General features: G+C 47.2%; 1 protein-coding gene across 9 annotated transcripts in view; it reads left to right on the forward strand.

The window, feature by feature from the left end:
- The first annotated feature begins 10,878 nt into the window (after nucleotides 1-10,878).
- The window catches only part of Dcun1d4 (defective in cullin neddylation 1 domain containing 4), an 87,042-nt gene continuing 71,649 nt past the window's right edge, over nucleotides 10,879-26,271 (forward strand). Inside the window, exons 1-2 of one of the 9 annotated variants that reach the window (XM_006979701.4) lie at nucleotides 10,879-10,972; nucleotides 11,081-11,141. In XM_006979701.4, coding sequence (XP_006979763.1) covers nucleotides 10,967-10,972; nucleotides 11,081-11,141 — 67 coding nt within the window. In that variant the 5' untranslated portion in view covers nucleotides 10,879-10,966. Of the gene's footprint in view, nucleotides 10,973-11,080; nucleotides 11,142-20,701; nucleotides 20,967-21,191; nucleotides 21,245-21,930; nucleotides 22,001-22,697; nucleotides 22,978-26,271 lie in introns of those variants that run through there. The other 8 variants (XM_042257521.2, XM_076546444.1, XM_015998358.3 and 5 more) reach the window with 8 other exon arrangements.

Consider the following 26,271-nt stretch of genomic DNA (forward strand, 5'->3'; position numbering starts at 1 on the left):
CTTGGAACCTTACCAAGTGGCATGATTCCATTGGGGAAATGCATTTGGAGTTTCAAACCTTCACATTATGACTAGATTTATGGAACATAGTCTTGTCAGGAGTTTGGGTCTCCTGAACTCTTTCCTAAGATGTGTGGTAACCTTAACAGGTTGTGCCTAGGTTTCAGGAGGTAGTCCTGGCATTCTCTAGAGGAGAAAATTATGGCTCGATTGACTGAGTGACTTGGCCACATGGCACATTGTGTAAATGGGGAAGCAGACACTGAGTCCAAGGCCAGTCAGTTCTTTGCCCCACAGGTATGCATATATGGCCGGACACGTTGCTGCCCCCAAAGAACAACACGACACATTGCTAGGGCTCTCTTACTGCTGTCCTCTTTTGAAGTAAGTTCCTGGGGATAGCGTCAAGGATCTTTGAGGATGCTTGTCTATATCTCTGCTGGTGTCGGCCCAGGGCTTCTCTCTTCCTGTCATCACAGGCCTTTCTGAGGTGGGACTGAGAAGGACAGCACAGGGCCATTTTCCATTAAGAGGAAAAGGTTGGGAGGACAATGGGGGTGGATTCTGCCTTTAGTGTCTGCTACTGTGTTCAGATTGTCTGGCCTTCCCAGTAACTGAGGGGCCTCGTGGTCCGTGACTAAAAGTGCTGTTGATCTAGACAAGTGGGGGTAGGGTTGTAGGAGCTACATGACTGTGGGTGAATAACTGAGGGCGGAGCCCTGGGTTGACAGTCCTAATCAGTCCTTTGGAATCTGGTCCTTAGACTGAGACACCGTCCTCAGAAAAAAGAGCACGTTTTTGCTGCAACTTTCTTGCCTGATACAAATGACTGTTTTCTTTCTCTGGAGGCAGGGTTTCACAGTCTGGCTAGGAGCTCATTTATGCAGCTCAGGTTGACTTTGAATTCACCAAAATCCTCCTGCCTCCAGTGCAGGGAATACAGGGAGCCACCGCACTGGACCCAGTGACTTTTGGTGCAGGGCATTTTCTGGTCTGCTCAGCTGTAGGAAGTCCCGTAGTTAATCTGACAGAAGACTCTTTGTCTTTCCTGATAAGCTGTTTCCACTCCCCTGTGTCTCTATCAGAAGAAACTTCCTGTCTTTGGCTGAAGCAGAGTCAAACAACACCCTTCCGTAGTGTGTTAAAGTGGAGTCTCTTTCAGACCATCCTGGAGGTTTAAGTCCCTTCTCTAAATCTTTGCAAACACGTCCCTCCCTCCTTCAAAGCTCTGGGACTTTGCCTTGCCGACTGCCTGGCGACCTTCCTCATTTTTCACCAAATGACGAAAGTGCTGAAGAGGATCTGGGAAAACTGGATCACACAGCGGGGGGTGGGGGGTGGGGTGGTGCGGGATGCCCCTCCAGGCGCTGCGGGCTGTATCTGTGCTGCAGAGCACACCACTGACGCAGAGAGCCCGGACTTCAAAGGTACAACAAATTCCAGTTCAATCAAAGCACCATTCACACAGACCATTTTGCTTTGTGGCTATCAAGTAGCCTGTGGACTTGCAGCCGCTAGAATTTTCATGAAAGGAACAGCAGGCTACAGATTGCGTTGCTTAAAAAGTGACGGGCTGACGGGAGCTGTTCTCAGAAAGGGAGGAAAAGGAAGGCAAAAGGAGTCTCGGTGGGAACGTGAGCTCTGCCTGGTGGCAGCCTCCTCTTCTTCTCCTTTATTGGCAGTGTGGGAGGCCTGGACAATTCCTGTGGGTTTACTTCTAGCCAACCTCTCTGCTCAGGAAAGCCACGTGCCTCAGGTTAGTGGAAAGGCTCCTCCAACAATCTTACTTCTGATCTGCCTGAGACAATTCCCTGGAGTTCAGGAAAACCATTCATTGGAGTTATGATTTGATTTTATTGAGAGAGAAAGAGAGAAACAGAGTGGGGGGAGAATATGTTCATTTATGTGCTTATGCAGGTCAGGGGTCAAGTCAGGGGTCTTCCTCCATTGCCATCCACCTTGGTTTTTGGGACAATCTCTCACTGAACCCTGAGCTCACTGATTCAGCCAAACTGACCGACCAGCAAATCCCAAAGATCCTGCCTCCACTTTCCCAGAACTCAGATTTCTAGGCTTATGTGCAGCTTTCTTTCATGGGTGCTGGGGATCAAACTCAAGTTTTCGTGCTTGTCTGGCAAGCATTGAACCAAGTGAGCCATCTCCTCATTGTATCTCACTGTATTCTAATACTTTGAATTTTTACTTTTAGGTCATGTTTGTAGGGGTGCCTCAAAAGAGATCTATGTCAGTATAGTTGATCAGACTGTGAAACTCCGAGACTGTGTTAATAAAATTAATGTTGGGTCAGGGGGTGGAGCCAGCAACTAGTTAACAAGAATTAGCCATAGAGAGGATGGAGGACCCCGGAATACGGATAGAGAGGCACACAGGAAAGAGTAGGGAGGGACTTAGAGATTCGAAGTCATTTTAGTTTGGGATGAGTGGAGAGACAGTTCTCCTGCTGGGTCTCTGGCCAACGAGGAAGGTCAGCTGGTTGCTTCTTATCTTCTCTGATCTAGCAGGTTTTCACTCCAACATCTGACTCCCAAGTCTTAATTGGTAAATAGACTGATAAAGACTTAGTTAAAAACCCACATTTGTTGGCCTCTGCCACAGATGCCATGGGACTGGAAATCCCACCAGGTGATGGGTCTGAGCAGTGGGTACCGACTGTGGGGTGCAGATGGTAGTTAAAATGTCAGTAGATTCAAGTGTGGCTGCTGAACAGACATAGAAACAAGAGTCATCACAGGTGGAGTTAGTATTTCCTGGAGACCTGTTAAAAATTCAAATTCTTGGGTCCCATCTCAGTCCTACTTACTCCAGGTTGGAAATTCTGGGAGATCTGTGCTTTGACCAACTTCACGTGATACTGGTATCTCCGACAGTTTGCAGAGCAAATGGGTTTCCAATGTCCAGAATATGCATCTACATAAGTGGACATATGTGAGGTGTACTGGAGAGCCCACCAATGGGAGAATCACCAAAACAATTTTGTCTGGAGATGATGCTATAGTGGAAGTCACATATGAGAGGTGGTATTGAATTAAAAAGTAGAGAACTGCCGGGCAGAGGTGACGGCTGGGCAGTGGTGGCGCATGCCTTTAATCCCAGCACTCGGGAGGCAGAGGTTTCTCTGTGAGTTCTAGGCCAGGCTGGTCTACAGAGTGAGTTCCAAGAAAGCCACAAAGCTACACAGAGAAACCCTGACTAAAAAAAAAAAAAAAAAAAGTAGAGAACCGAGTAAAACCCAATGACAAATCTTATCTCTGCTTCTGTCTCCAGTGAACTGCTGTTCATATAGTGGATGATTATTTCACAGTTCTTTCTGACTCTTGTAGATTTTGTCAAACCCTCTTACTTCCTAATCTTGACAGATGACCCTGGGATGGGGGAGGGTGCCTTTCTGACTCTTTCACTTTCCCGGGTGAACTTAGTTGAATTATTTAACTCCTCTGGAGAAGAAGAAGGATGTGGGATGCCATATCCTTGAAGGGATAAGGGGATTTGACCTGCCTGGGGCAGTGAGAGAATGAAGAAAAGACGAATACACACAGAAGAGCTGGAGTCCCATGAACTGGGTTCTCTGGTGGAGAAGCTAAAGCATCCTGGCGGCTCAGTGTTGTTTGTTAAATACAGGTGAGCAGAAAGGAGGAGTTATTGTATACAGCTGGACAAGGAATCAGCGTAGTTGAAAGACTTCCTGTGTCCTGCCTGGCCTGCTGTCAGGACAAATCTCTCCCACCCACGGTCCTGCAGCTGCTTATAAAATAACCACTCAGAGACTTGATATGAATCACCAGTATGGACTATGTATAGACCATGGCTCCAGCTTCTTGCTGGCTAGCTCTTATAACTTGACCCATCTTTATTGATCTGTAAGTTGCCACGTGTGGTGGTGGCCTGCTGTTATGTTGCTGCTCCTTGGGCAGCGGTTGGTGTCTCTCCTTACTCTGCTTTCTCCTTCCTGTCTCTCTTGGATTTCCTGCCTGGCTATAACCTGATTTGTCATAGCAGCTTCTTAGTTAACCAATCACAGCAGTACATATTCACAGTATACAGAAAGATATCCCACAGCAAGTCAGCTTTTATCTGTTATTACATATGAATAAACAAGGAGGTAGGGTTATTATATACAGATAAACAAGGAGGTGGAGTTATTACATACAGATAAACAAGGAAGCAGTCATATGCAGATAAACATGGAGGCTGGGTTTTTATATACAGATAAACAAGGAGGCAGGCTCAGTATACAGTATACAGCTGCATCAAGGGGACAGGGTTAGCTAATCTCAGTAGTTGTCTCTATAGGGGAGCAGACTTCAGGTCATAAATATAAGGAGGGGAGAAAGCTATGGTGGACATTTTCTACACTTGGACCTCTGAGGAAGGCTTAGCCATCGGCCTGAGTCTCACCCCAGGGCAAAGACTTTGCTCTTTTTTTCATGGCTCTGGAGGTAGGGCCCTTGACATGACAATGAACACAAAAACAGCACACAGTCACCCAGGACTTCATTCACTCAGGGCTTCCTCTACTCCCTACAGCGAGATGTCACCAAGTCACTGCCATTGTGAGAACTAAGTGAGCCGGTGTCCCCTCGAAGCATGCAGTGAGCTTGAGGACAAAGCCGATGCTCAACCCTTCTTTGCCTGTGTAGCTGGGGGACCCCACAGTAGCAGCTGTTTATATTCTTCAGCCTGCTGGGGAAGATAATTAGTCCCCAAGCTCATCGGAATATTTGATATATGGAAGGCAAAAGGCAACCTGCTATATTTACTATCTGTTCGGAAGCCTGGACAGTGAGAGGCTGATGGGGAGGGCAGTGAACAAGGTGGATTAAACATATATTTGAAAGCCACATGTGATTTCCCGTTGAAAGTGCAAACTGCAAGAAATATCAGTAAACCCAGCTGCCGCCAACTGGGGCAGGCCGACATCATGTCGTTGCAAGAAACAGCCAGCCGCGCTGCAGAGGTGGTTACCCTGAAGAACAGGTACTGACTCCGGTGGGGAATGCTTCAACGTCACAGCTGGGCACAGCTGGGTCAGCTCATGTATGATGAGGACAAGTATGACCAGAGCTTTTCACTGAAGACCCCCAGGAAAGTGCTCTTAACCTTTGCTGCACAGAAGAATCACCAGCGGTGGGGCTCCTGCCTCAACCCCAGAGATCCTGATTCTCAGCAGAAAATGGGCCTCCATCTTTTCATTGTTATCAAACCTTCCGAGTGAGTCGAGCACACTGCAAGTGGTCACACACACAAAAGAATTTCTCTGCCCCCTGACTGTGGACATTTTAGAACTGATAACCCCTTTGGAGCTCATTCTGTGTAAGATATCTTAACCTTTTTTTTTTTCTCTCCCCTCTTCTTAAGAGTCAAGATGATTGCCATTAAGATAGACCCATGGCACTTTCTCACTAACATACTCAGCTTTGGCAAAACTACGAGAGTCAGAAAGAAGTCTAAAATAATCATCCGCAGTATGAACAGCAGTTCACTGCCTACTGAATCGTAGAGATAAGATTTGTCAGTGGGTTTGACTTGGTCCTCTACTGTTTAATACCACCTCTCACTGAAAGCTTAACTGGAATGTGAGGGAGAGAGAATAAATGTGAACACAGGGATGGCCTTGAGTTTATGTGCATTTCTAAAATAGTTTGTTAGTATGCTTGCACACTGTATCGGTAATGGATTTCCAGACAACACAACACTCAGTTAAGACCCTGATTGGAGCACAAAATTGATACTTGTTCCATAACTCTGTTGTTCTTTTCTGTCTTGACATAATTCCACTCATGAGGAAAAGTTGACATAATCACCTATCAGAGAATCCATTTCATGATGTCATCATATTGAGAGTTAGGAATTCAACATATGAATGGGGGTGGGGGTGGGCATCAACAGCAGGGGTGGAGAGTGTTATAAACATCATGGGTGTAATAAGTCATCAGGGCCTGCCCACCCTGCCTTGGGGGATCTTCGGACAGCATATTCATTCAACAAAGGGGAAATGCCTCAAAGAGTGTTATTTTAAATAGCATGTAAGCCAAAGATTTCATAAATGTGTTAGAAGAGCAAACCAAGACATTTACCTAGAGATTAGCAGAAGTGAAACAAAACCAGAGAAGGAGAAATAAAGTTAAGATGAAAGGTGGGTGATTCAGAATTTCCACATTTGGGTAGAAGCAAATAAAGAAGGTGGAGGAGCAGGAACAGGAGAAAATGAGCCTGGAGGGTGGTGGCTCAGTGTAAAAGCTCTGGTTGCTCTTCCAGAAGATCCTACTTTGGTTCCAAGTACCTACATCACTTGACTCACAACTCCCTGTAGCTCCAGTCTGTGGAGATCTGATGCCCTCCTCTGGCCTCCATGGACACTGTACACATGAGCCATCCATTCACCCAGACACATACACACTAAAAAAAATAACATTAGGGGAAAGACATTTTCTAATCCTGAACAGGATGAAGGTGACAGAATCTACTCTGTGAGACAGACACCCTGGAGGCATCTTAGAAATCACAGCTCTTCTTGTCACAGGATCCAGAGAGAGTTCAGGTTGCTTAGGATTATGGGTTTGTGAGTTATTGCTTCAGCACCTGAATGCCTGAAATAGCTATTCCTACACTCAAGTAGCCAATGATTGCACCTTGATTGATGTGCCTCAAGAGGAAAATACTCACAAAAACAACACATTTAGATTCGAGGCAGAGCATCAGGCGTAACAGAATACAAAATAATAGCAAGTGGGGTAAATAATAATTCATGGAGGAAATAGCTGTTTTATATCTGTGTCCCACAGGAAGGAGACCGGGAAAGCCTGCTGCCTATGCAAGCTGACTCGGTGGAACTCTTACTAAGGAGAACTCTGACCTTGACAGGATCTACTAACATCTCCAAGGAGGAAGCCAGGGAAGGGGCACTCGTGGGGTCTGAAGGGTTAGAGACAGTCAGAGGGTAATTTGAGGGCAAAGATTGGCAGGATTTGTAAATCTGACAAATGACTGGAGATGTTTCTGCTTTCAGCATATAGAGAACTAGTGTTAGGAAAATGGTTTTGTTTCTTTGTTTGGTTTTTGTACACAATCTCTAGCCAGACTGGCCTGGAACTTCCCTACGTAGCTCTCCCATGACCTTGAATTTCTGTTCCTTCTACGTGTACACCACCATGCCTGGCTTATGAGGCTCTATGCATCAAACCCAAAGCCTCATGCATGGTAGGCACGCACTCTCATTCACTCTACCAACTGAGCTACATCTCCAGTTCAAGAAGGTTTTGTCCTAGAATCGATGGGTTTGAACGAGCTGTTATTAAAATTACATAAGTTTAGGCAGTTTATGTTGCTGACCATGGCCCTGATGGGATTTGTCTGTTTTGCAAACTTTGTTTACAAATTATCATTTCCACTTACGTTCTCATTACAGCATGTAGCACAGTGTTTGTGTAGGTGCTCGATAGACATTTGACTGAGTTAGTAAGTTAGTTATTAAAGAGAAACAAGAAGTCTCACATGTCTTCACATGCAAGCATATGGCTGTGGGGCTTGCTGAAAATACAGGTTCCTGAGGCTACCCCCATATAGTTTGATTTGACAGGTCTGGGTTTGGAGCAGGTGGTCCAGGGATTTCACTATTGAGGAATACTAGTGCAGTTGTCTGGTGAGGTGCAGAATGGACTTCCAGTGTTGCAGGGCGGTGGTGGCACACACTTTTAATCCTAGCACTCAGGAGGCAGAGGCAGGTAGATCTCTAAGTTCGAGGCCAGCCTGGTCTACAGAAAGAGTTCCAGACAGAGCTACACAAAGAAACCCTGTCTCAAACACTCTCCTTCCAAAACTTTCAGGCTTAATATGAGGAAAAAGATAAGACCTCAAGAACTGTCTTGTAACACTTGGAGAGACAGGATTGGTAAATGACCCCAGGTAATCTAGTAGTGGCATCTCCTTTACATCAAGCTGGCTGATGAAGAAGAAAGCAGATGAACTATGTGTCTCAGAATGCATGACCACTTAACAACCCATGCACCGGCACGCAGAGCACAGCAGTGAGTGTGTGAGGGAAAAGGTGAGAATTAAGGGAAGGAGGAATTGAAGCAATATTGTCACAGGAAGACACTTGTGATTGCAGTGTCTTGTAGCCGGAATCTTAAAAGGTCTTATTAATAAAATCAAACCCAGGGCGAGGTATTGGGGTGAATGCTGGAAGACCAGAGAAGCAGAACAAGCCACAGCCACCTCACCTTGCCATTTCCTCAGCTGATCCTGTTTCCTCAGACTGGAAGCCTTTGAGTCCTCATCCAGAATGAATCTCAGCTGAACTGTTGTTCAAAAGCCTAAAAGCTTAACCAGCCTAGTTCCTGGTCTTCACGCCTTATATACCTTTTTGTTTTCTGCCATCACTTCCTGGGATTAAAGGCGTGAGTCACCATGCTTGGCTGTATCGTTGAACTCACAGAGATCCAGGTAGATCTCTGCCTCTGGAATGCTAAGATTAAAGGCATGTGCTATCACTGCCTAACCTCTATGTTTAATATTGTGGCTGTTCTGTTCTCTGACCCCAGATAAGTTTATTAGGGTGCACAATATTTCAGGGAACACAATACCACCACAGTGTCTGGTCACAGTGAATGCTGTATGTTATTTTTGTCCATACATGCATGCCTAAATTAGACTGCTTTACTAAGTATTTTTATTGAGGTGAAATTCGCATAGCACTAAACTATCTGTTTTAAAACAAACATTAGGTGTTCCCCGAGGTTGTGCAATTACCACCAATTTCTAGCTCAAAAAGATTTCAACACCTCGATGAAAACCTTCCCTCTAAGCAGTTCCTTCCAGGACTTCCAGTACTGCAGTTCCTGCCAGCCACTGCTGCCTCAGTGGGATTCCTGTTTTGAATATCTCCTGAGAGGTCAATCAGACCATGACCTTGTCTGCCTGGCTTATCGGTGTTTCAGAGGTTTGCTCCAGCCCAGCATGGATCCATGCACAATTCATTCCCTTTCATGCTGGTGATGTTCAGCTTATGGATAGACCTTAATATATATATAAATTTTTATATCTGGGACTTTTTGGCTATTTTGAACTGTGCATTGTTTGTGTGCAGGTACTTGTTGAGTATTTTTTTTTCAATTCTTTTGGATATACCTCAGACTAGAGTTGATGGGTCAGATGACAAGTCTGTGTATAATTTTTTTTAAAGGAACTGTTAAATTATTTCCCAGAGTGGCTGAAACATTTTATGTTGAACTGGAAGTAGATAAAGATTTAAATTTCCCCACACCATCACTGAAAATGGTTATTTATTAGCTTTTAGCTAAGGCCATCCTCACAGGAGTGTGTAGTCCCTTGTGATTCTGATTTATCTCTACCTAAAAGCTAACGGCCAGTATTTTATTTGCTTGTGGATAATTTGTTATTTGGGGAACTATTTATTTGAGACTTTTGTCCATTTTTAAATTTGTGGGTGTTTTTTTTGTGGTAATATTGTAAAAGTTGTGGTATATGTGTATGTGTGTGTGTTTATGTGTGTGTGTGTTTATGTGTGTGTATATGTGTATGTGTGTGTATGTGTGTGTTTATGTGTGTGTATGTGTGTGTTTATGTGTATGTGTGTTTATGTGTGTATGTGTGTTTATGTGTGTGTATGTATGTGTATGTGTGTGTGTGTGTGTGTGTGTGTGTGTGTGTGTGTGTGTGTGTTTTACTGGGGATTGAAGCAGAGTACATTCTCTTTCTCTCCTTTTAATTTTGAGGTAGGATCTCACTAAGTTGTCCAGGCTGACCTTGAACTTGTGTTCCTCCTGCCTCTGCCTACCCAGTAGCCTGATTACACGCCATTTTGGACCACATCCGGTGTAAGAGTTCTTTACATAGTCTGGATGCCAGGCCTTCGTCAGATATGATCTGTAAATGCTTTCATTCTTTGAGTCTTTCTAATTATTTTAGATAGATTTACAATTACCCTTATTCTACCAACAATCCCACTCTATTGCATTCTGATAGTCTTTGTTAAATTTAACTGTGTCCATCTATTCTTTGAGAATTTCAACACGTGTACAATGTGTTCTGATCATAGCTGCATATTCTGGTGGACGAACTGGCTAGGGCCAGCCATGAATATATGAAAACCTATAGATGTAATGAACTCCTTCTTAATCCTAGTAAAACCAGGGAACAAGTTGCTCATGGGAACCTATTTTGGAATGCATACATTAAAAAAAAAAAAAGGAGTAGATTCATAATTGCTTTTCTAGACCAAATATCCAGATTAGAAGAAGAAGAAGGAGGAGGAGGAGGAGGAGGAGGAGGAGGAGGAGGAGGAGGAGGAGGAGGAGGAGGAGGAGAAGAAGAAGAAGAAGAAGAAGAAGAAGAAGAAGAAGAAGAAGAAGAAGAAGAAGAAGAAGAAGAAGAAGAAGAAGAAGAAGAAGAATTTGCCAGACGTGGTGGCTCACACCTTTAATCCCAGCACTCAGAGACTGGTGGCCTTTCCCTAAGGCGGGTAGTAGTTCTGGTGGCTGGCTGATGTGTTTAAAATTCCGGGGAAGGAAGTTGATTGGCCCAGCTGAGGTCACGTGCTTCCTGGAGTAGGGGTGGGGCTTCTTGTCTGGCCGCCCCATGGTAGATGTTGGGGCGCTGCAGTTCCTGCAAAGAAGAGGGGTGTCCTTCCCAGTAAAAGACGGGGTGTGCTAAACAGCAGCTGTTGGTGTCCCCAACAGCTCGGCCTCTTCAGCTCAACAGCTCTGCCTCAACAAGTATGCCCAACAGCTAGGCCTCTGCAGGCCTCTGGGTCCTTGTTTCCATACGCAGGTGGTGGAGGGAGCTCTCTGAGCTCACCTCCAACATGGCTCAGCCCCCCACCCCCATTCCATCCCCTTTGTCCTGGTTCTGTTCTGAGGAAAAGTTCTGTTCCTGTGTTAGAGGCGACCTGTCATGACAGTGGGTGGCCTGGGCCAAGCAGGACGTAATGGAGGTGAGAGCCTGGAGAAGGACAGAAAGGGTGTGTGCGGAGGCTGTGGTCTCTCCCCCCCCCCCCCCCCCCACTAATTTCTTACCTGATCTCTGTTTTCCCTCAACTCAGTTTACCCAAGAACAGCACGCCTGTCATCCACAAGGGTCTGAGGAAATGAGACATTGGAAAGGTAAGTTTTGACGGGAGCAAGTCGGGTCAAAACATCCATCAATTGCCCCTTTGGTGCTCAGTCTCACTGGCTCCCTTTAGGCCTGTGCTTTTCTGGGAGTAGAGTTGGATGGCGCTAAAATAGCCTGAACCCAGGGCCTGTGTGAGGAAGCCTTCTAATTGGAAGCGAAATACCAGAGATAATGAAGAGTCAAGGTTTTTTGTTTGTGTTTGTTTGTTTTGGCTCCTGGCGGACCGGTTCTGGTCCGTGATTGGTTGGCTGTTGTTTTGGTGAGGCTGTTGATTGGTTGCCTGTGGTGAGGCGGCACCCCATGACAGGAGCTCCTGGCTAGCCGCAAACACTCACATTTCGGGGAACACAATAGGCAAAGGGGGGATTGGTGTCCCACAGCCCTTCACGCTAGTCCCCCCATGACCCAAGCTTTGTGCCTGGCTAGGGAGTTAGCCTTTAAATCATAGACTTTGAGGGAGGGAGGCATTCCAGATTCAGAGGATGTCAGGGAGACTCGGGCAGCAGACAGGAAGTAAATCTCCATCTTGTTAAGCTGTAACAGGGTCCCTGCTCCTGTAATCAATCCCAACATCTTCCTAGGATCATAAGGTTGGATTGTCTTGGATCTTGGCGGTTCATGTTCCAGTCCCCCAGGCTCCTCCCTCGTGACTTCCCTCAGGGCTGTCTTTCAAGCTCTTTGTAATCCTCTGCAACACAGATGGGGAACCCTGAGGCTTGCCTTCACCCACTGAGGGTGGTCAGCAATGCGGGTCATGTTGGGCAAGCCATTTGCCAGGTACCTGGAATGGAAACTAGGAAGGACAGGAGGGGGGTGGGGCGGTAGGAGGATGGGGCCAGAGGTCTGCCCATGGCCCTCCTGAGACCACGGTGCTGCTTTAGACCTGCTCAGCTACTTAACAAGGAAGGGCGCTGACCTGGACTCTAGATCTGTGGTTCTTGTCAACACTTCATGGTGATGGAGAACAGGTCTTCCCCGCAAGGACTGTGCTCAGTGTGCCTGTCTGCTAGGTCTAGAAGAACAGACTCAGACCCATCCATGTTCAAGGGCTCCGAGTATGATTTAAGGACAAACAAGCAGCCCTACCTAAAATATTGTGGAGAGAAATGATAGCGCAATGGCAGTGAATAAAGAAGATCAGAGGCAGGCCTGCTGGGTTTGATTCCCCCCAGCACCACCCTAAGGAGCTGTGTGACTTCGGACAAGTCACTTTGCCTCCCTGGGTTTTAGTCTCCTCCTCCTCCTCCTCCGTGAAATGGCTTTATACAAAAGTGCTTAACGTCCCAGCATTGTCTGCGGGAGTGAATGAGTTAACATGGGGGTTGGGAACAGTACCTGGCACCAAGGGAGCAGCGAGTTGTTTAGTAATGTTGCTGTTCTGTAATCTGTTATCTGTGGTAATCATGGAAGGCTTCTCGAGGCCGAAGTTATGGAATGTAGATAGATGGAGGTTGTGGTGGTAGGAGCTTCGGAGCCAGAAAAAGTCTGGAGGGATTCAGAGGACAACATGGGCCGGTGTGGGCTCAAGGCTGGACTCAGGGTGATTGGCTGTAACTGCAGGACAGGGGCAGGCCTGTCTTTTTGGGGGAGGGGCAGGGAGTGGGTGGGTCTGGGGTCCCAAAGCCAGTGGGCCGAGGAAAAGAAGCCTTCCGATGACCGCGAAGGCAAAGAGGATTGTAGATGGAGGGCACAGAGCCTGGGTAAGGTGGCCTCAGAAAAAGGAACACTGGCTGGGGCCCAAGCTGGAGTGGGAAGAAAAATCTGGAATGAGATGAAGTCTATTCTTGGCATTTCTGTCCCAAAGAGCAAGTCTCCTCTTGCTTAGTGCCCAGGATCTTCACACGGAAGGTGCTGGCGAGAGCTCCCCAGCCTTGCTCCCCAGCCTTCTCCCCCAGTCCTCAATCTGCTGCCTTTACCTACCAACTCCCCAGCAAAATTCTCGTTATTGGAGCACAGCTCAAAGAGTCAGCAGTGCTTAGGAGGAAAGCTAACAGAAGGGAATTAACCCCACCCTGACAGAATTACAGAGAGCCACCCAACTGTTGCCCGAAGTCCCTGGACTTCAAGAAGGCAATACCTGTCAGCCCGGACAAATGGCTAGTCTAGGCATTCATTCTTTTTCCTCTCACTGTGTAGCTCTCTGGCTGTCCTGGAATTCATTATGCACACCAAGCTAGCCTTGAACTCAAGGAGATCCACCCACCTATGCATCTCAAGCGCTGGGGTTGGAAGTGTGCACTACAAGGCCTTGCTTAATTGAGGCATTCTTCATGGAGGAGGGTGATGAGGCTGATAATGGCTAGGTGTCAGACCGTTGCTAGAGAATTACTAGTGACTTTGAAAAGGGTCTGAGCCCCCCAAATGCTAAGGACATTGCCCTGACCTATCTGGGCGAAGGCAGGAAAAGAAAGTAGTAGGTAAATATCTGTGTTAGTTGAAGAAAACAGTTTTTAGGGAGATAAAGGTGAGTTCTGTTGTACATGAGCACACGGATGTTTGTGTGTTGTATTCCAAGTTTGGAACCACTGATTGTTCTTGAGTGTGTACATGATAATTTGCTTTCCTCCCAGAACATGGTCCCCATGGTGGTTTGAGGGTAGCATCCGTCATTGGGGGGTGTGTGTGGTTGGAGGTGCGAAGACACCAAGGCAGCTTCAACCTGGCTGGAGGTGAGGCTGGAATCTGCTGAGTCAGGGGTTTGGGCATCCTGCATGCTAGAGCTTTCGAGAACAGGAACTTCTTACCCCCATAGTGTAGTATCACCAAGAAGGTGGGCATATATTTTCCACAGCTCCTGCTCTCCTCTCCCCCCTCTCCCCTTTCCTACTGCAGTCTGCCTTCTCCATCCACTCTCCCAGAATGCTTCACTCTGCCATAATGAGATGCTCGGCTGCCGTGCAGCCACTGAGATCTGGAGATGGATGGGGTCTCCTGTACCGCCCTGAAAGGGATGTTAAAAAAAGACATTGTATTCATGAAAGCGGGCTGGAGGAGGCAGAAAGATGAAGAGCCCGACAACACACAGAAGCCATTGTCCAAGGAAAATGGTTATTCTTTCTGTCCATCTCCTGCTAGCTGTAGTAATTGAAGAAATGCTAGATCCAGGGAAGTCACCACAAAGGTCAGGCATTGTTTAGACTGAATTGGAAAATTATTCCTTCTGAGATTGAATTAAATGCAACATCATTAGGACTTGATTAGCTCAGTGTGGAATAAGGAGAGAAAATCCAATTCAGAGACTGTGTGGTAAGGAATGAATACATTTTTATTCAAACCCTGTTAATTCCCTAGGCAGGTGTAATGCCCGCAAAGTGAAAGGCCCTGGGTAGAAAGGAAACAGCCAGCTTAAGCATCCCATATTTGCTCTAGACAAAACCGGTTAGTTAAAAGGTCTATGCATGCAACCTGATAGCTGTGTGACAAGAAATCTTGGAAGGAAGTTAGGAATATATATATTGGTTTTTCGAGACAGGGTTTCTCTGCATAGCTTTGCGCCTTTCCTGAATCTCACTCTGTAGACCGGGCGCCACCACTGCCCGGCTAGAAATATTTTTTAAAGAATAAATGAAAATTCCTTTATTGCTACTATAGGCAAAACAAATTCATTGCTGAGTGAAACCAAAATGGAACATGAATGTTTAGTGTCATTGGAGATGACTGCTTCATCCAGAAAGAATCATTTTGAGTTGAAATTACCCAAATCAATTGAGTTGGAAGTAGCTGATGGTACCTCATAGGTGTACTTTCAGGTCACCAGGAAACATAGAGGTCCCAAACAGCGGGAGCTCAGATGTTCCTTCTTGCTTCATTCTCCTAGTCCTAGAAGTGATTCTGTACACTTGACCCTGCCACCCGTAATTACCCACTGATGAAATTATTCCTGTCTTATAGATGAAGGAACTGAAACCCAGCCAAACTGGCTTATTGATTTTTCTTTCAGACAAGCCCTTGCTATGTAGTCTAGGCTGGCCTTGACCTTGTCATCCTCCTGCCTCAGCATTCTGACTACCATCATATTTGGCTCTCAGTTAAGTTTAATGTGATCATTTGGTGGTTGTAAATGTTAGGGTCTGTCCTAATTCAGCTTGGCTCACGTGGACGAGATGAAAGGGGTCTTCAGCAGGACTGGGAAGGTGCCTTGGTTGTGAAGGGCTTGCTAAGGATGCAGGAGGCCGGTAAAAAGCTAGGTGCTTTAGTACTAGTGTGCCTGTAATCTTAGCATTGGGAAGGTGGAGTCAGATGAGTCCCTGTGGCTTGCTAGTTAGCCATTCTAGGTGACCAACAGGTTCAGTGAGAGATCCTGTCTCAAAAAAGGTATTGTGGAGAACACTTGAGGAAGGCATTTGATATCACTTGCTCGTCTCTACACATGTGCACTCAAGTGCATGCTTTTACACACACACACACACACACACACACACACACACACACACACACACACCGAGTTATGTTAGTAACTGTGGCTCTCAGGGAAGAATAATTACTTCAAAGTACAAAGAAGAGAAATTGAGTAATTATGGGAACACAGTATGAGTCTCTATTCATAGAAAATCTTCTAGAACGTACTACAGTTGGCTTATTTTTTTGGATATCAACTTTCTGTACTCACAGGACTGCTATCTGTGTAAATTCCCAATATGAACACCACTCTTTCTTTGTTAGGCAATGTTTGCATTTTGTGTCACAGTAGGCTGCATTGGCGACTTGTTCCTGTGAGCATGCTCTTGCATCCCTGTCTCTTTACCTTCGCTGTAAATTTTAGAAGCTAGAGAAGAAAGAATGCAAACGTCCAGGTTAAGTTTCTGTTGCTGTCACAAAGCACTGACCAAAAGCAACTTGGGGAGAAAAGGGTTTATTTGGCTTCCAGATTTCAGTCCATCGAGGAAAGCCAAGGCAGGAACTCAAGGCAGGGACTCAAGGCAAGGACTCAAGGCAGGGACTCAAGGCAGGCTCTGAAGCAGGTATCTTAGAGTCATCCTGATTACTGGCTTGCTCTGCATGGCTAGCTTGCTTTCTTATACAACCCAAGAACATGTACCTTCGGATGGCCTCACCCACAGTGGGCTGGGCTCTGCTTCATCGATCATCAAGAAGATGTCCCGCAGACATGCCCACAGGCCAATCTGATGGGGACAATCCCTCAAAGATGTTCCCCCTTTCCCAAGTAACTCTCGTGTGTGTCACATTGGCAAAACCCAACCACCTCAGCGAGTAATTAAATATAGTGACTATCTAGAGAGCGACTAGCTTAGGGGAAAAGAAAGAGGTGGTGTGAGAATCAGCATGTGACAGAATGGTGCTCCAGCCATGTCAACAACCTTACCATTGCTTAGGGGACGTCCACTGGATGTGTTCCAGGATCCGGAGTCTAAAGTGTTCACCATGATTACAAGATGGAGCCACGCCATGCCAAGTATTATAACCAATTATAGAGCCTATTATTTTCACTATTTTGAGAAAATGACAAAAGTGATACCTAGGCTAAAATGTCTACTGAGGAGTTGATTCAAGAAGGGTCCTAACAATTCTGTGTGTTAATTTAAAAAAAAATCTTTGGGAGGCATGTTATAAAGACTTATCTTTTATTTCTGTTCTGTGTGTTTGCCTGTGTGTATTCGTGTGAATGTAGGGTCAGGCAGAGGGTCCCCAGACCTGAGTTAAGAGGCTGCTATGATCTGCTTGACATGGGTGCTAGGCACTGAACTCCAGTTCTTTGCAAAAGCAATGCTCTCTCTTAACCACTGAGCCACCTCTCCAGCTTCCCATTTTGAGAATATATTATAGATAGAATGGTGGCTCATAAGAAAATGGAAGCACCATTAAAGTGTATTTTAAGTTTGCATTCCACTAACATCAATTCCATGAGTTACCTGTTTATGATTTTGAGGAAATTAACTGTCCTGTTTTCTGTGAATACATCTAAATTTTTATTCATTTTCATTTCCACATCCTGAATACTCACTTAGCCTGACTTTTGATAACTTGAGGAGTTCCACATACTTTCTCTGAAATCAAAGGTTACATTAATTCCTCCGTACTACGTTTCCTTTCTTACTCCAAACCTTACCAGGGACACATTTATCTACTAATGAAAGCAGGTCCAATTCCATTCCAGTCTTTAGGGCTCTGCAGTTCTCCATTCCATATCCCAACCCTAGCACACACGGGGGACAAGTATATTTACTGGGATTTGTGATATTAAAGCCAAAAACTTGTGATTTCTTTCACTAGACTTCCATGTCAAATTCTCATCTGGGCTTAAGTTCAAAATGTATGTTATGGAAATAAATATTGTATTTCCTAACAAAATAGGGAATTACTGATTAAGCGCTCAGTAACTTGTCTGTATTGTTATTTAGTGTTTAAAATCGGTAACCAAGGGCAATGAAGTGACATGCTGCACCCCCAAACCTGCCTATTCCAGTCCCAGGACATTCAATTATTTCCCCTGGGATCTGAATTGAAAAGATAGTATTTCAGTAAACATCTCTACAGGGACCTTATTATTTGGGAATGTTCCTGAATGAGAAAAAAATTAAAATAACATATAATACATTGAGAGATTCCCTACTGGATATGATGAGATATTCAAAATAGGAAGAATAGAATTTGTGAAATAGCCCGGTAGAACTTTCAAGTAGGAGGGGAGAGCATCCTCTTGGGAATCTGAGGTGTTCTCATTAGACCAGTGTGGTGATGGGGAGATGTAGAGAAGGAGCTGGAAACTTGTGTTTTTAAATACTGCTTTGTTCTTGTCCAGCCTGATGGCTTGGATTAGATATTTAACCCCTTTCAACTTCCAGTCTCATTCTTTTTTTCCTTTTTTAATTTAAAAAAAAATTCTATTATTAAGAAATTTTCTGCGGGGCAGTGGTGGCACACGCCTTTAATCCCAGCACTTGGGAAGCAGAGCCAGGCAGATCTCTGTGAGTTGGAGGTCAGCCTGGGCTACCAAGTGAGTTCCAGGAGAGGCGCAAAGCTACACAGAGAAACCCTGTCTCGAAAAACAAACAAACAAACAAACAAAAAAAGAAAAAATTTCTATTTATTTTACATACCAACCACAGATCCCCTCTCATTCCTCCTCCTGTCCCCCAGCCTCCCCCCGAAACCCTCCATTCCCACCTTCTCCAAGGCAAAGTCTCCCATGGGGAGTCTGCAGAGCCTGGTACATTCAGTAGAGGCAGATCCAAGCCCCTCCCCCTACACCAAGGCTGTACATGGTGTCCCTCTATAGGCACTGTGCTCCAAAAAGCCCACTCATGAACCAGGGATGGATCTCAATCCCACTGTGTGGGGGGCCTGCTAAACAACTGTCTTGCCTATCCAGGGGGCCTAGTCCAGTCCCATGGGGGCTCCACAGCTATTGGTCCACAGTTTATGAGTTTCCACTAGCCAGTCTCATATTCTTATAACGAGGAAGTTGGATTTGGTAATCACCACAGTTCCTTTCAGATATAAAATTCCCCATTCGTCATCATCCAGTTTACTCATAAGAACAGTGAGACAGTGTCCACCGCTGGAAGTCACTGGAGAACTGAAAACATAACTATAACAAGTTCCCTGACCGTGGTGATTTATGATTTTGTGGACGGTTGAAATGTCTGGGGCATATTCACAGAGCATCATGTAGTCGGTTTATTATTCATGAGACTTACGGAGTAGGTGAGGCTCAGCTGACGAAGAAAGAGTGTTGTCTCTCAGTTCTCAGGCTCTAGCTGACCCACTACCGTCACCTGGGTACATCGAATCTGCACTTTACTTCAAAATAATCAGACGGACACTACTGGAATGTAAGCTGAAAAGCAGCAAAGGCTGCGAATTCTATACATTTTTTTTTTTCTGGATAGTATGTATGAGTCAAGGAAGTGCTGAGAGCGAGGGAGAAAACAGACTGGCAGGTCTTTTAGACTTAATGATCACACAACAATAAAGCCTGCTGCAGATAAATCAATATGGCAAATTAATAGCTAATATAAATCACGGGCTTATTTTAACTTAGAAGTATCAAGAAGCAAGCCCTTTTCTGTGCAAAACAATATGGGAAACAAAACTCAAACACATACAATTATACACACAAAATCTCAGAAACATGAGTAAACTATAATTTTGATTTTCTAGATTAGGCTGAAATCAGAAATGGAATAACATAACATAGGAACATTTTGCTTGCTCAGAGTAAGCACTTTTTTTTTTTTTTAATTACCCGAGTCCCCTACCTAGGGGTCCACAGATACCTTCCTTTGTCTATGAGGCTGTCCTGTTAATGGCATCCAAAAGGATGCTCTATGAAGGATTCATGTCTTCGGGTACAATTCTGAGGATCTGCATTTCGATGAAGTGAATCTCCTGCATTTGAGTGATAAATATGAGAGATAAAATTATAGGGATGCAATTTATTACCAAGACATTGGGGATGATGAGGTGGAGCATATCACAACTAGCGTGACGTGGATGACAAGGACCCTCAGCGAACTTGCTCCTGTAAGGTTTGTCCTGATTTCAGAACTCGGCAACTCAAAAGCCTAGGCTGCAGAATTCCGAATCCTAACGCCTGACCCCTTTGTTATCTCTGGTCGTGTCATCCGGTCTCTGTGGCTGGATCTACAGAACGTCCAGGCTGTGGTTGAGGCAAGGGCTGTAGGAGGTGCGGAAGTGGAGTGTGTGTTTGGGATGGGGGCGGGGCGGCCCTCCGTGAACATCTCTAAGCGTTATTACATTGCCATAGTGATTGAGAAGAACTGATTTTCAAGTACTGAAAAATGCAGAGAGGAACTTTAAAAAAAAATGCAGAATTTTGATTTAGGACTCTTAAGGATCAGAACCCCATTAACGCTTCCTTCTGTCAAACAACAGCGGTTCACTTTCCGGCCAGGCTGGGCTTAGGTTTCTTAGACTAACAGTCTGGGGACAAGGCTTGCCCGGGTGCCAGGCTGACCCCAGAGCCTAATGTGGTGCTGTTTTTTTTTTTTTTTTTTTTTTTTTAAATTTTTTATTTTTCTCGCTGTCTGGGGACCGCAGAGGTGTCTGATGGACAATGTCTGCAGCATGCGAAACCTTTGGCGCAAGCAACGCGTGACTAAAAAAGAAGCTGATTCCCAAAGTTGGGGACAGAAGGCTGGTGGGATAAAAGGAGGGTTTAGTTCGAAATGAAGACGCGGAGATTTTTTTTTTTCTCCCCCTCTAATTTCCTACAATGGATCACGATCGGTGAGAACTGTCGTGAGCCGGACGCGGGCAGTAGCAGGACCTGGCGGATCTCCGAGGGAGGACAGGTCCCCGTGGTCCCGAGCGTGGTTTCAGGTCCCTCCGCCTGCTTTGTTTCGGACTCTAAACCGGGCTCTCGGTTGGTCTCCCGCTCCAAGGATCCGCCCGCCACAGGGCGGGGCTTCAGGGTCAAGGTGGGCCAATTCCCCAGCCTCGCCCCTCCACGCGCTTTCGGACCCCGGGATGACTGACAGCCGCTGGGTCCAACGGGCGGCTCCAAAGAGTGGCCTCCGCCAAGGGGCGGTCGGAGGCGAGGCGCCGGGGCCAATCGCGTTGCAGGCTGGGGGGGGGCGGGGCCTCCTTGCCAGCTCCGGGCGGGCGCACCCAGCCCTCCTCCGGTCAAATGAGAGCCGGAGAGGGGGCGGTCCCCCGGTTGGGGTCCAGCCAATGAGGAGGGCGGGATGGGCGGGCCGGAGTGGCAGCCGCCGGTCCTCCGCTGCGAGCTAAGGTTTGGAGAGTCGGTGGGGGGACCGCGAGTGGAGCGCGGGAGCCCGGGCGGCGAGCGGGTGTGAGCTGCCCGAAAATGCACTCGGATGCCGCAGCTGTCAGTGAGTAGCGCAGAGCCAGCGGGCTGGATGCGGGCCCGCGGACCCCGTCCGTTCCCGTGCTCTCCTCTCCGCTTCTCGGGTCCCGATCGCGCTGGAGAGTCCCTGGCCCGGGAGCGGGGCTGATCCCCTCCTGGAGCCCGAGGGCCGTGACGCCGCGGGCGGCTGGGGCGGGGGCAGGGACGGCGGGGAGGGGGGTGGGGATTGGCTGGCTTTCCGCGGTGGGGGAAGGGGGGACCTGTTCGGAAGGCCGGGGGCCGAGAGTCTGTGGTGCATGGAAGGTGGAGACGGCGGCGGCGGGCGCTGGCAGCTGGGGCCGGGGGTGGCACGGGCGGGCAGGGAGCGGGCCTATGTATGGTCTGGGTGCAGGGTGAGGCTTGCGGGGCTCGAGCGGTGCGGTCGGCCGGGGAAGCGGGAGGTGGGGGCAGCGGGGGGGGGGGAGTGCGAGGGGAGCGGGGGCGGGGACAATGGGAAGGAGGGCTGGGGGCGGGGGCGGGAACAATGGGTGGGGAGCGGGGGCCGCGGCCAGGCCGGTGAAGGGCTGCAAGCTGATGTAACGGGGGTGGGAGGGGGCACGGAGTGGGAGGCACCGCGGTGGGATGGGATAGTTGAGGAGTCCCGTATGCGGGACGGCGGACGGGGTGGCGAGCGGGCTTGGGGGGGGCAGGTGTTGGGACGCTGGGGTCCCTGGAGAAGAGGATGGCGGATTGGGCTGTGATGCAGCTTAGGGGCTGGAATAGGGGGCGGGGTGGTGTGTGGAGTGAGTTTGGAGGAAGAGGAGGTGTGGAGGGGGGCGGGGGAGCGGGGACTAGGAGGGCTGTCATTCCGGGTTAGGTGCTTTCAGGGCGGAGTGGGGGGGGGGGGCGTTGGACTGTGCATTGGGGGAGGTGCTTCCTCCCGGGAGGGGCCGGGTCCTGCCGAGGAGGGGACCGCCCTGAGCCTCGGGGTGCGCGGAGGGGAGGGGGCGGGGCCGGGTACCCGGGAGGTGTCCCAAGGCTGGCGGTGGCCGCAGCGCTGGGCGAGCAGCAGGGACCGAGGTCAGCGCGGGCTGGGGTTGCAGGACCAGGAGGTGGGGCAGGGCGGCCATCTGCAAGCTGACCCGGCCCGGTGGGGTCCTGGAGGCGGGGGTGAGGGGACTAGCATAAGGGGGTGTCCGGGTCCCCGGCGCTCTGTAGGTCTGGCAGTATGTGACGCAGTTGTCTTAATTTCTGGCCATCAGGTGTGGAGGCTGATGCGTCAGGACCCGCAACCCTGTACGAAGGGCCGCTTCGGAGGCACAGCACCGCGCGTGCGGGGAAGCGACCTCGGCCCGAAGCACCGGGAGGGCGCTTTAGGGGTTTCCTTTAGGGTCTGGCTCCTGGAGCCGGTGTGAAGGCAAAGGCAGGCTCGCGGAATTCTGGGACTTGTAGTCCCTGCCGCGCCGGGCCGCGGTTGGGTTGGGTGCACGTGGGTAACTGTGGAAACGAGTCCCAGAATGCAGCGCGCCCCTTAGAGCCTTCCCTGCTTGGCTAACTCGTGCTTTATGCCGCGGAGATCCAATGCTTTTTCTCCCGGGTTCCTTGGGACAGTGTCTGTCGCAGAGGGAGAGCCCAGGCCAAGCCCTGGCCTTTCTCTGAGTTAATTATTTTTCCCTGCATCTGGGTAGCCTTGCGGAGCGAATGCTTAGTCGTGAACCATCCCGCACACACACTCATTCTAAAGCAACGTTTAGCGTGGAGCCTTAAGAGTGGATCCAGCGTATGTAAGCCTAAGGGTGAAGTGTACAGCCTTACATAAGTATGGGAACTAAGTAGAGACACGTCTATCCCTGGAGGAGAAAATACAGATAACTGCGCTGGTATTTCGTGGGCTGTTTGGTTTGCCCAAGAACTAGGGGATTTTTTTTTTCTCTTTTTTAAAAAAGTAAATTGAGAAGAATAGCTAAATGGAGTTTGGGGTTGAAATAGTCGCATGCCTGAACCTGAAATGAAACTCCAAAGGTGAACAAAGGGAAAGTGATGTCTTCAGCTTTTATGTAAGTGCAGAGCAAATGAGGCTATTGTTGGCCCTGTAGCTGCCAGGCTGGAAAGTCCTCTTGACTATTACAAGTCTTCCTGAGTTTGTGGATTTACAGCCACCACATCTTTGTCCAGTTCTTTTTAGTGGATGACTCCCAAATCTAATGTAGGGGCTATAAGATTGGCTCAGAGGTGATCGATTATTTTTGTGTGGTGTATCAGATATTATGAAACTATTGATAATAGTCACCGGAGAGGGGTGTTTTAGTGACTGGATAGTAAGCATCTTGCAGACCAGTTTTAAGATTTAGAAACCACTCGACACGGTTAAGACAGTACTGAACTTGCATTTGTATTTCATAATTTTTAAAAAATTTTATTTTTATTATTTTAAACTGTATATGTGTGTGAGTATGTGCACATGTGTGCAGATGCCATGGAGATCAGAAGAGGGCACTGGATCCCTTAGAACTGGAGTTAAAGGTGGTTGTGAGCTGGGAGTGGAACTCAGAGCCTCTGCAAGAGCCAGTAAGCACTCGAACTTCTGAGACATCTCTCCAGCCCTTACAGGATGACTTTTAAAATGAAGTCTGAGAGACTGGCTAGTGCGTGATGTTTGGAGGAAACAATTTATGTCTATCCCATTTCGACTTAACAGCTGCTGCAAAATCACTAAGAAACTTCTTGTAATATATATATTATGGAAATTTTTCAAAAAAAAATATTTAATGCTGGGATTTGCTCTTGCCAAATGGTAAGGCTAAAAAAATGCATGAGATCTGTAACTATCTTCAAGATTTAAAGAAAGTATTTATGGTGATATTTGTGCTGGAATGTGATTTTATTTGTATGTTAATAAATAAAGTTGCCTGGGGGTCAGCTAATATCGAGCCATTTAGCAGAAGTCTGGCAGTGGTAGCACACGACCTTAATCTATCACATGGCTACAGAGTCTGTGTGTTCAAGGACACAGCCAGCTTGGAGACACATGCCTTTCATCTCAATACCAACCATAGAGACCTGGAGGTCTGTATGGACAGGCAGTGATGAGGAGGTCATGTGGTTGGGTTTAGAACCAATGAGAAGGCAGAACAGAAAGTCAATAAAAAGACAGACACACAGGGGAAGGACGGCAGCGGATGTTAAGAAGGCAGTCTTGGTCTCAGCTCTTGGCTCCTGCTCTCTGATCTCTGGGCTTTTAACTCTGCATTTGGCTCTGTAAGACCGTTCAGAATTACATCTACAAGTATTAGTCTACATTTCTTTTATTTTCGTTTGTTCCCATCATATTCTGAAGGACAAATGCTCTTTCCACACGCATTCTCCATCCAGTTCGTAAGCCCCCAAAGCCCTAGGTAGTATCAAGCCTGCTCTTTCTACTCTAGTTTTTGGGGACCTTTGCTTTTTGTTCCTTAATTTTCTTCTGGATTTAACTGCATTTAAACAGTTTTTTAAAAAATATTTTATCAAAGATTTTTGACTCTGGTATCAGAAAGGATTTTTTTGAGGGAGGTAGTTGTATTAGTCAGGGTTCTAGAATAACAGAATTTATAGAATGAATCTCAAGGGCATTTATTAGAATGATTTACAGGCTGTGGTCCAGTTAATCCAACAATGGCTGCCTATGTACAGAAGGTCCAAGAATCCAGTAATTGCTCAGTCCCTGAGGCTGGAAGTCTCAGCCGGTCTTCAGTATATACTGGAATCCTGAAGAACTAGGCTCTGATGCCAGTGAAGGAATGGAGTTGCTAGTGAGGCAAGAGCAAGCAGGCAAAGAGCAGAAAGCTGCCTTCCTCCGTGTCCTTAGAGGCTTCCGGCAGAAGGCGTGTCCCAGATTAGAGGCATGTCTTCCCACTTGAAAGGTCCAGGTGAGAAGTGGATCTTCCCACTTCAAATTAAGCAAAATCCCTCACAAATTAAGCAAACAGCCCTCGTAGGTGTGCCCCTCCGTTTTGGGTTTAGTTACTTCCAGGTGTAGTCAAGTTGACAACCAAGGCTAGCCATAGCAGTAGTCTTGTCCATAACTACCAAAGAAGAAAGCTCCCCATCTCTTTGTATACATTGACTTTCTTCATTCCCCATTCTTGGCTCAAGAAGGGGCCCCTACTTGGTGCTTGATGGTCTTTTTTTTTTTTTTTATCTTCAAACTTTAGCATTATCTCCTTTGTTTTTATCTCGAGCTGTTATAACTTCCTTCCTTCTTGTTTTTATGTTTGCATCGTTCTCCTCTTAATCACCATCGTGGTCCTCCATGTAATTGTAGCTAATAATTAATAGCCAGTAATCCCGCTGACACAGCAGCAGAACCCAGTCTGTCAGAAACCTGGTACTTCGTGGCTTGTCAGCGCGCCTTTGATAAGTACTGACTCCCTGGGCCATCTAGACTTCAGGTTGTACCGAGGTGCGTGCTTCCATATATCGGAAGTAGGCTGTTTATTTGGCCCCAGCTTTGTGGTTAGACGAGGCAAGAGGGAACCAACACCAGTTGATGTTGTGCATTTGGTTAAGCCGCGGTAATTTTAGTCACCCTCTTTTGGAGCCTAGATACTTCCTATCTTTTTCCCTATTTGGTAGCGGAAGGGAGAGGCTGTGTTTTCAATACTTAACCTTGTTGCTGTGACCAAATTTTTAACAAAAGCAACTTGAGGAAAGAAGGGTTTGTTCTCCCTCACGCTCTGGCTGTGGCGCAGGAGTGTGAGGTGGCTGGTTACATTGTATCTACAGCATGGTGCAGGAGTGAGAGGTGGCTGGTTACATTGTATCTACAGCATGGTGCAGGAGAGGAGGCTGGTTACATTGTATCTACAGAAAGGAGCCAGGATTCTGGCTCTCCACCTCTTTCTTCTTTTTTTGCAGTTCATTCATAGACCCAGGCCATGAGAAGGTGATGCCCACCACGGTGGGTCTTCCTTCCACTATTAAACCCTCTGAAAAAGACCTTCACAGAGATTCACAGTGTGCCCCTTAGGTGACGCCCATCCAGGGACGATAGTGACAAGATACAGGACCACAGGCCGTATCTGTTTCCAGCCTCTACCATTATCCTCTCTCCCCAACACATTACTGCTATCGTGGGTTTGACCCCGCCTTCTTTCTGATAACCAGTGACCTTGTGAGAGGCTTAACCTGTGCTGCGTTGGTCTTTCAGCAATCAAAATCTTTGCTTTTAATATTTCCTTCCTACTTAAAAACCTCCAGGGCTTCCAGGTGCTCAGTTAAGTATGGCCTCCTCAGAACAAGAACTCAGGAGGCAGAGGCAGGCGGATTTCTGAGTTCAAGGCTAGTCTGGTCTACAGAGTGAGTTCCAGGAC

Source organism: Peromyscus maniculatus, chromosome 10 (genome assembly GCF_049852395.1).
Source record: "Peromyscus maniculatus bairdii isolate BWxNUB_F1_BW_parent chromosome 10, HU_Pman_BW_mat_3.1, whole genome shotgun sequence".
Classification (NCBI taxonomy): Eukaryota; Metazoa; Chordata; class Mammalia; order Rodentia; family Cricetidae; genus Peromyscus; species Peromyscus maniculatus.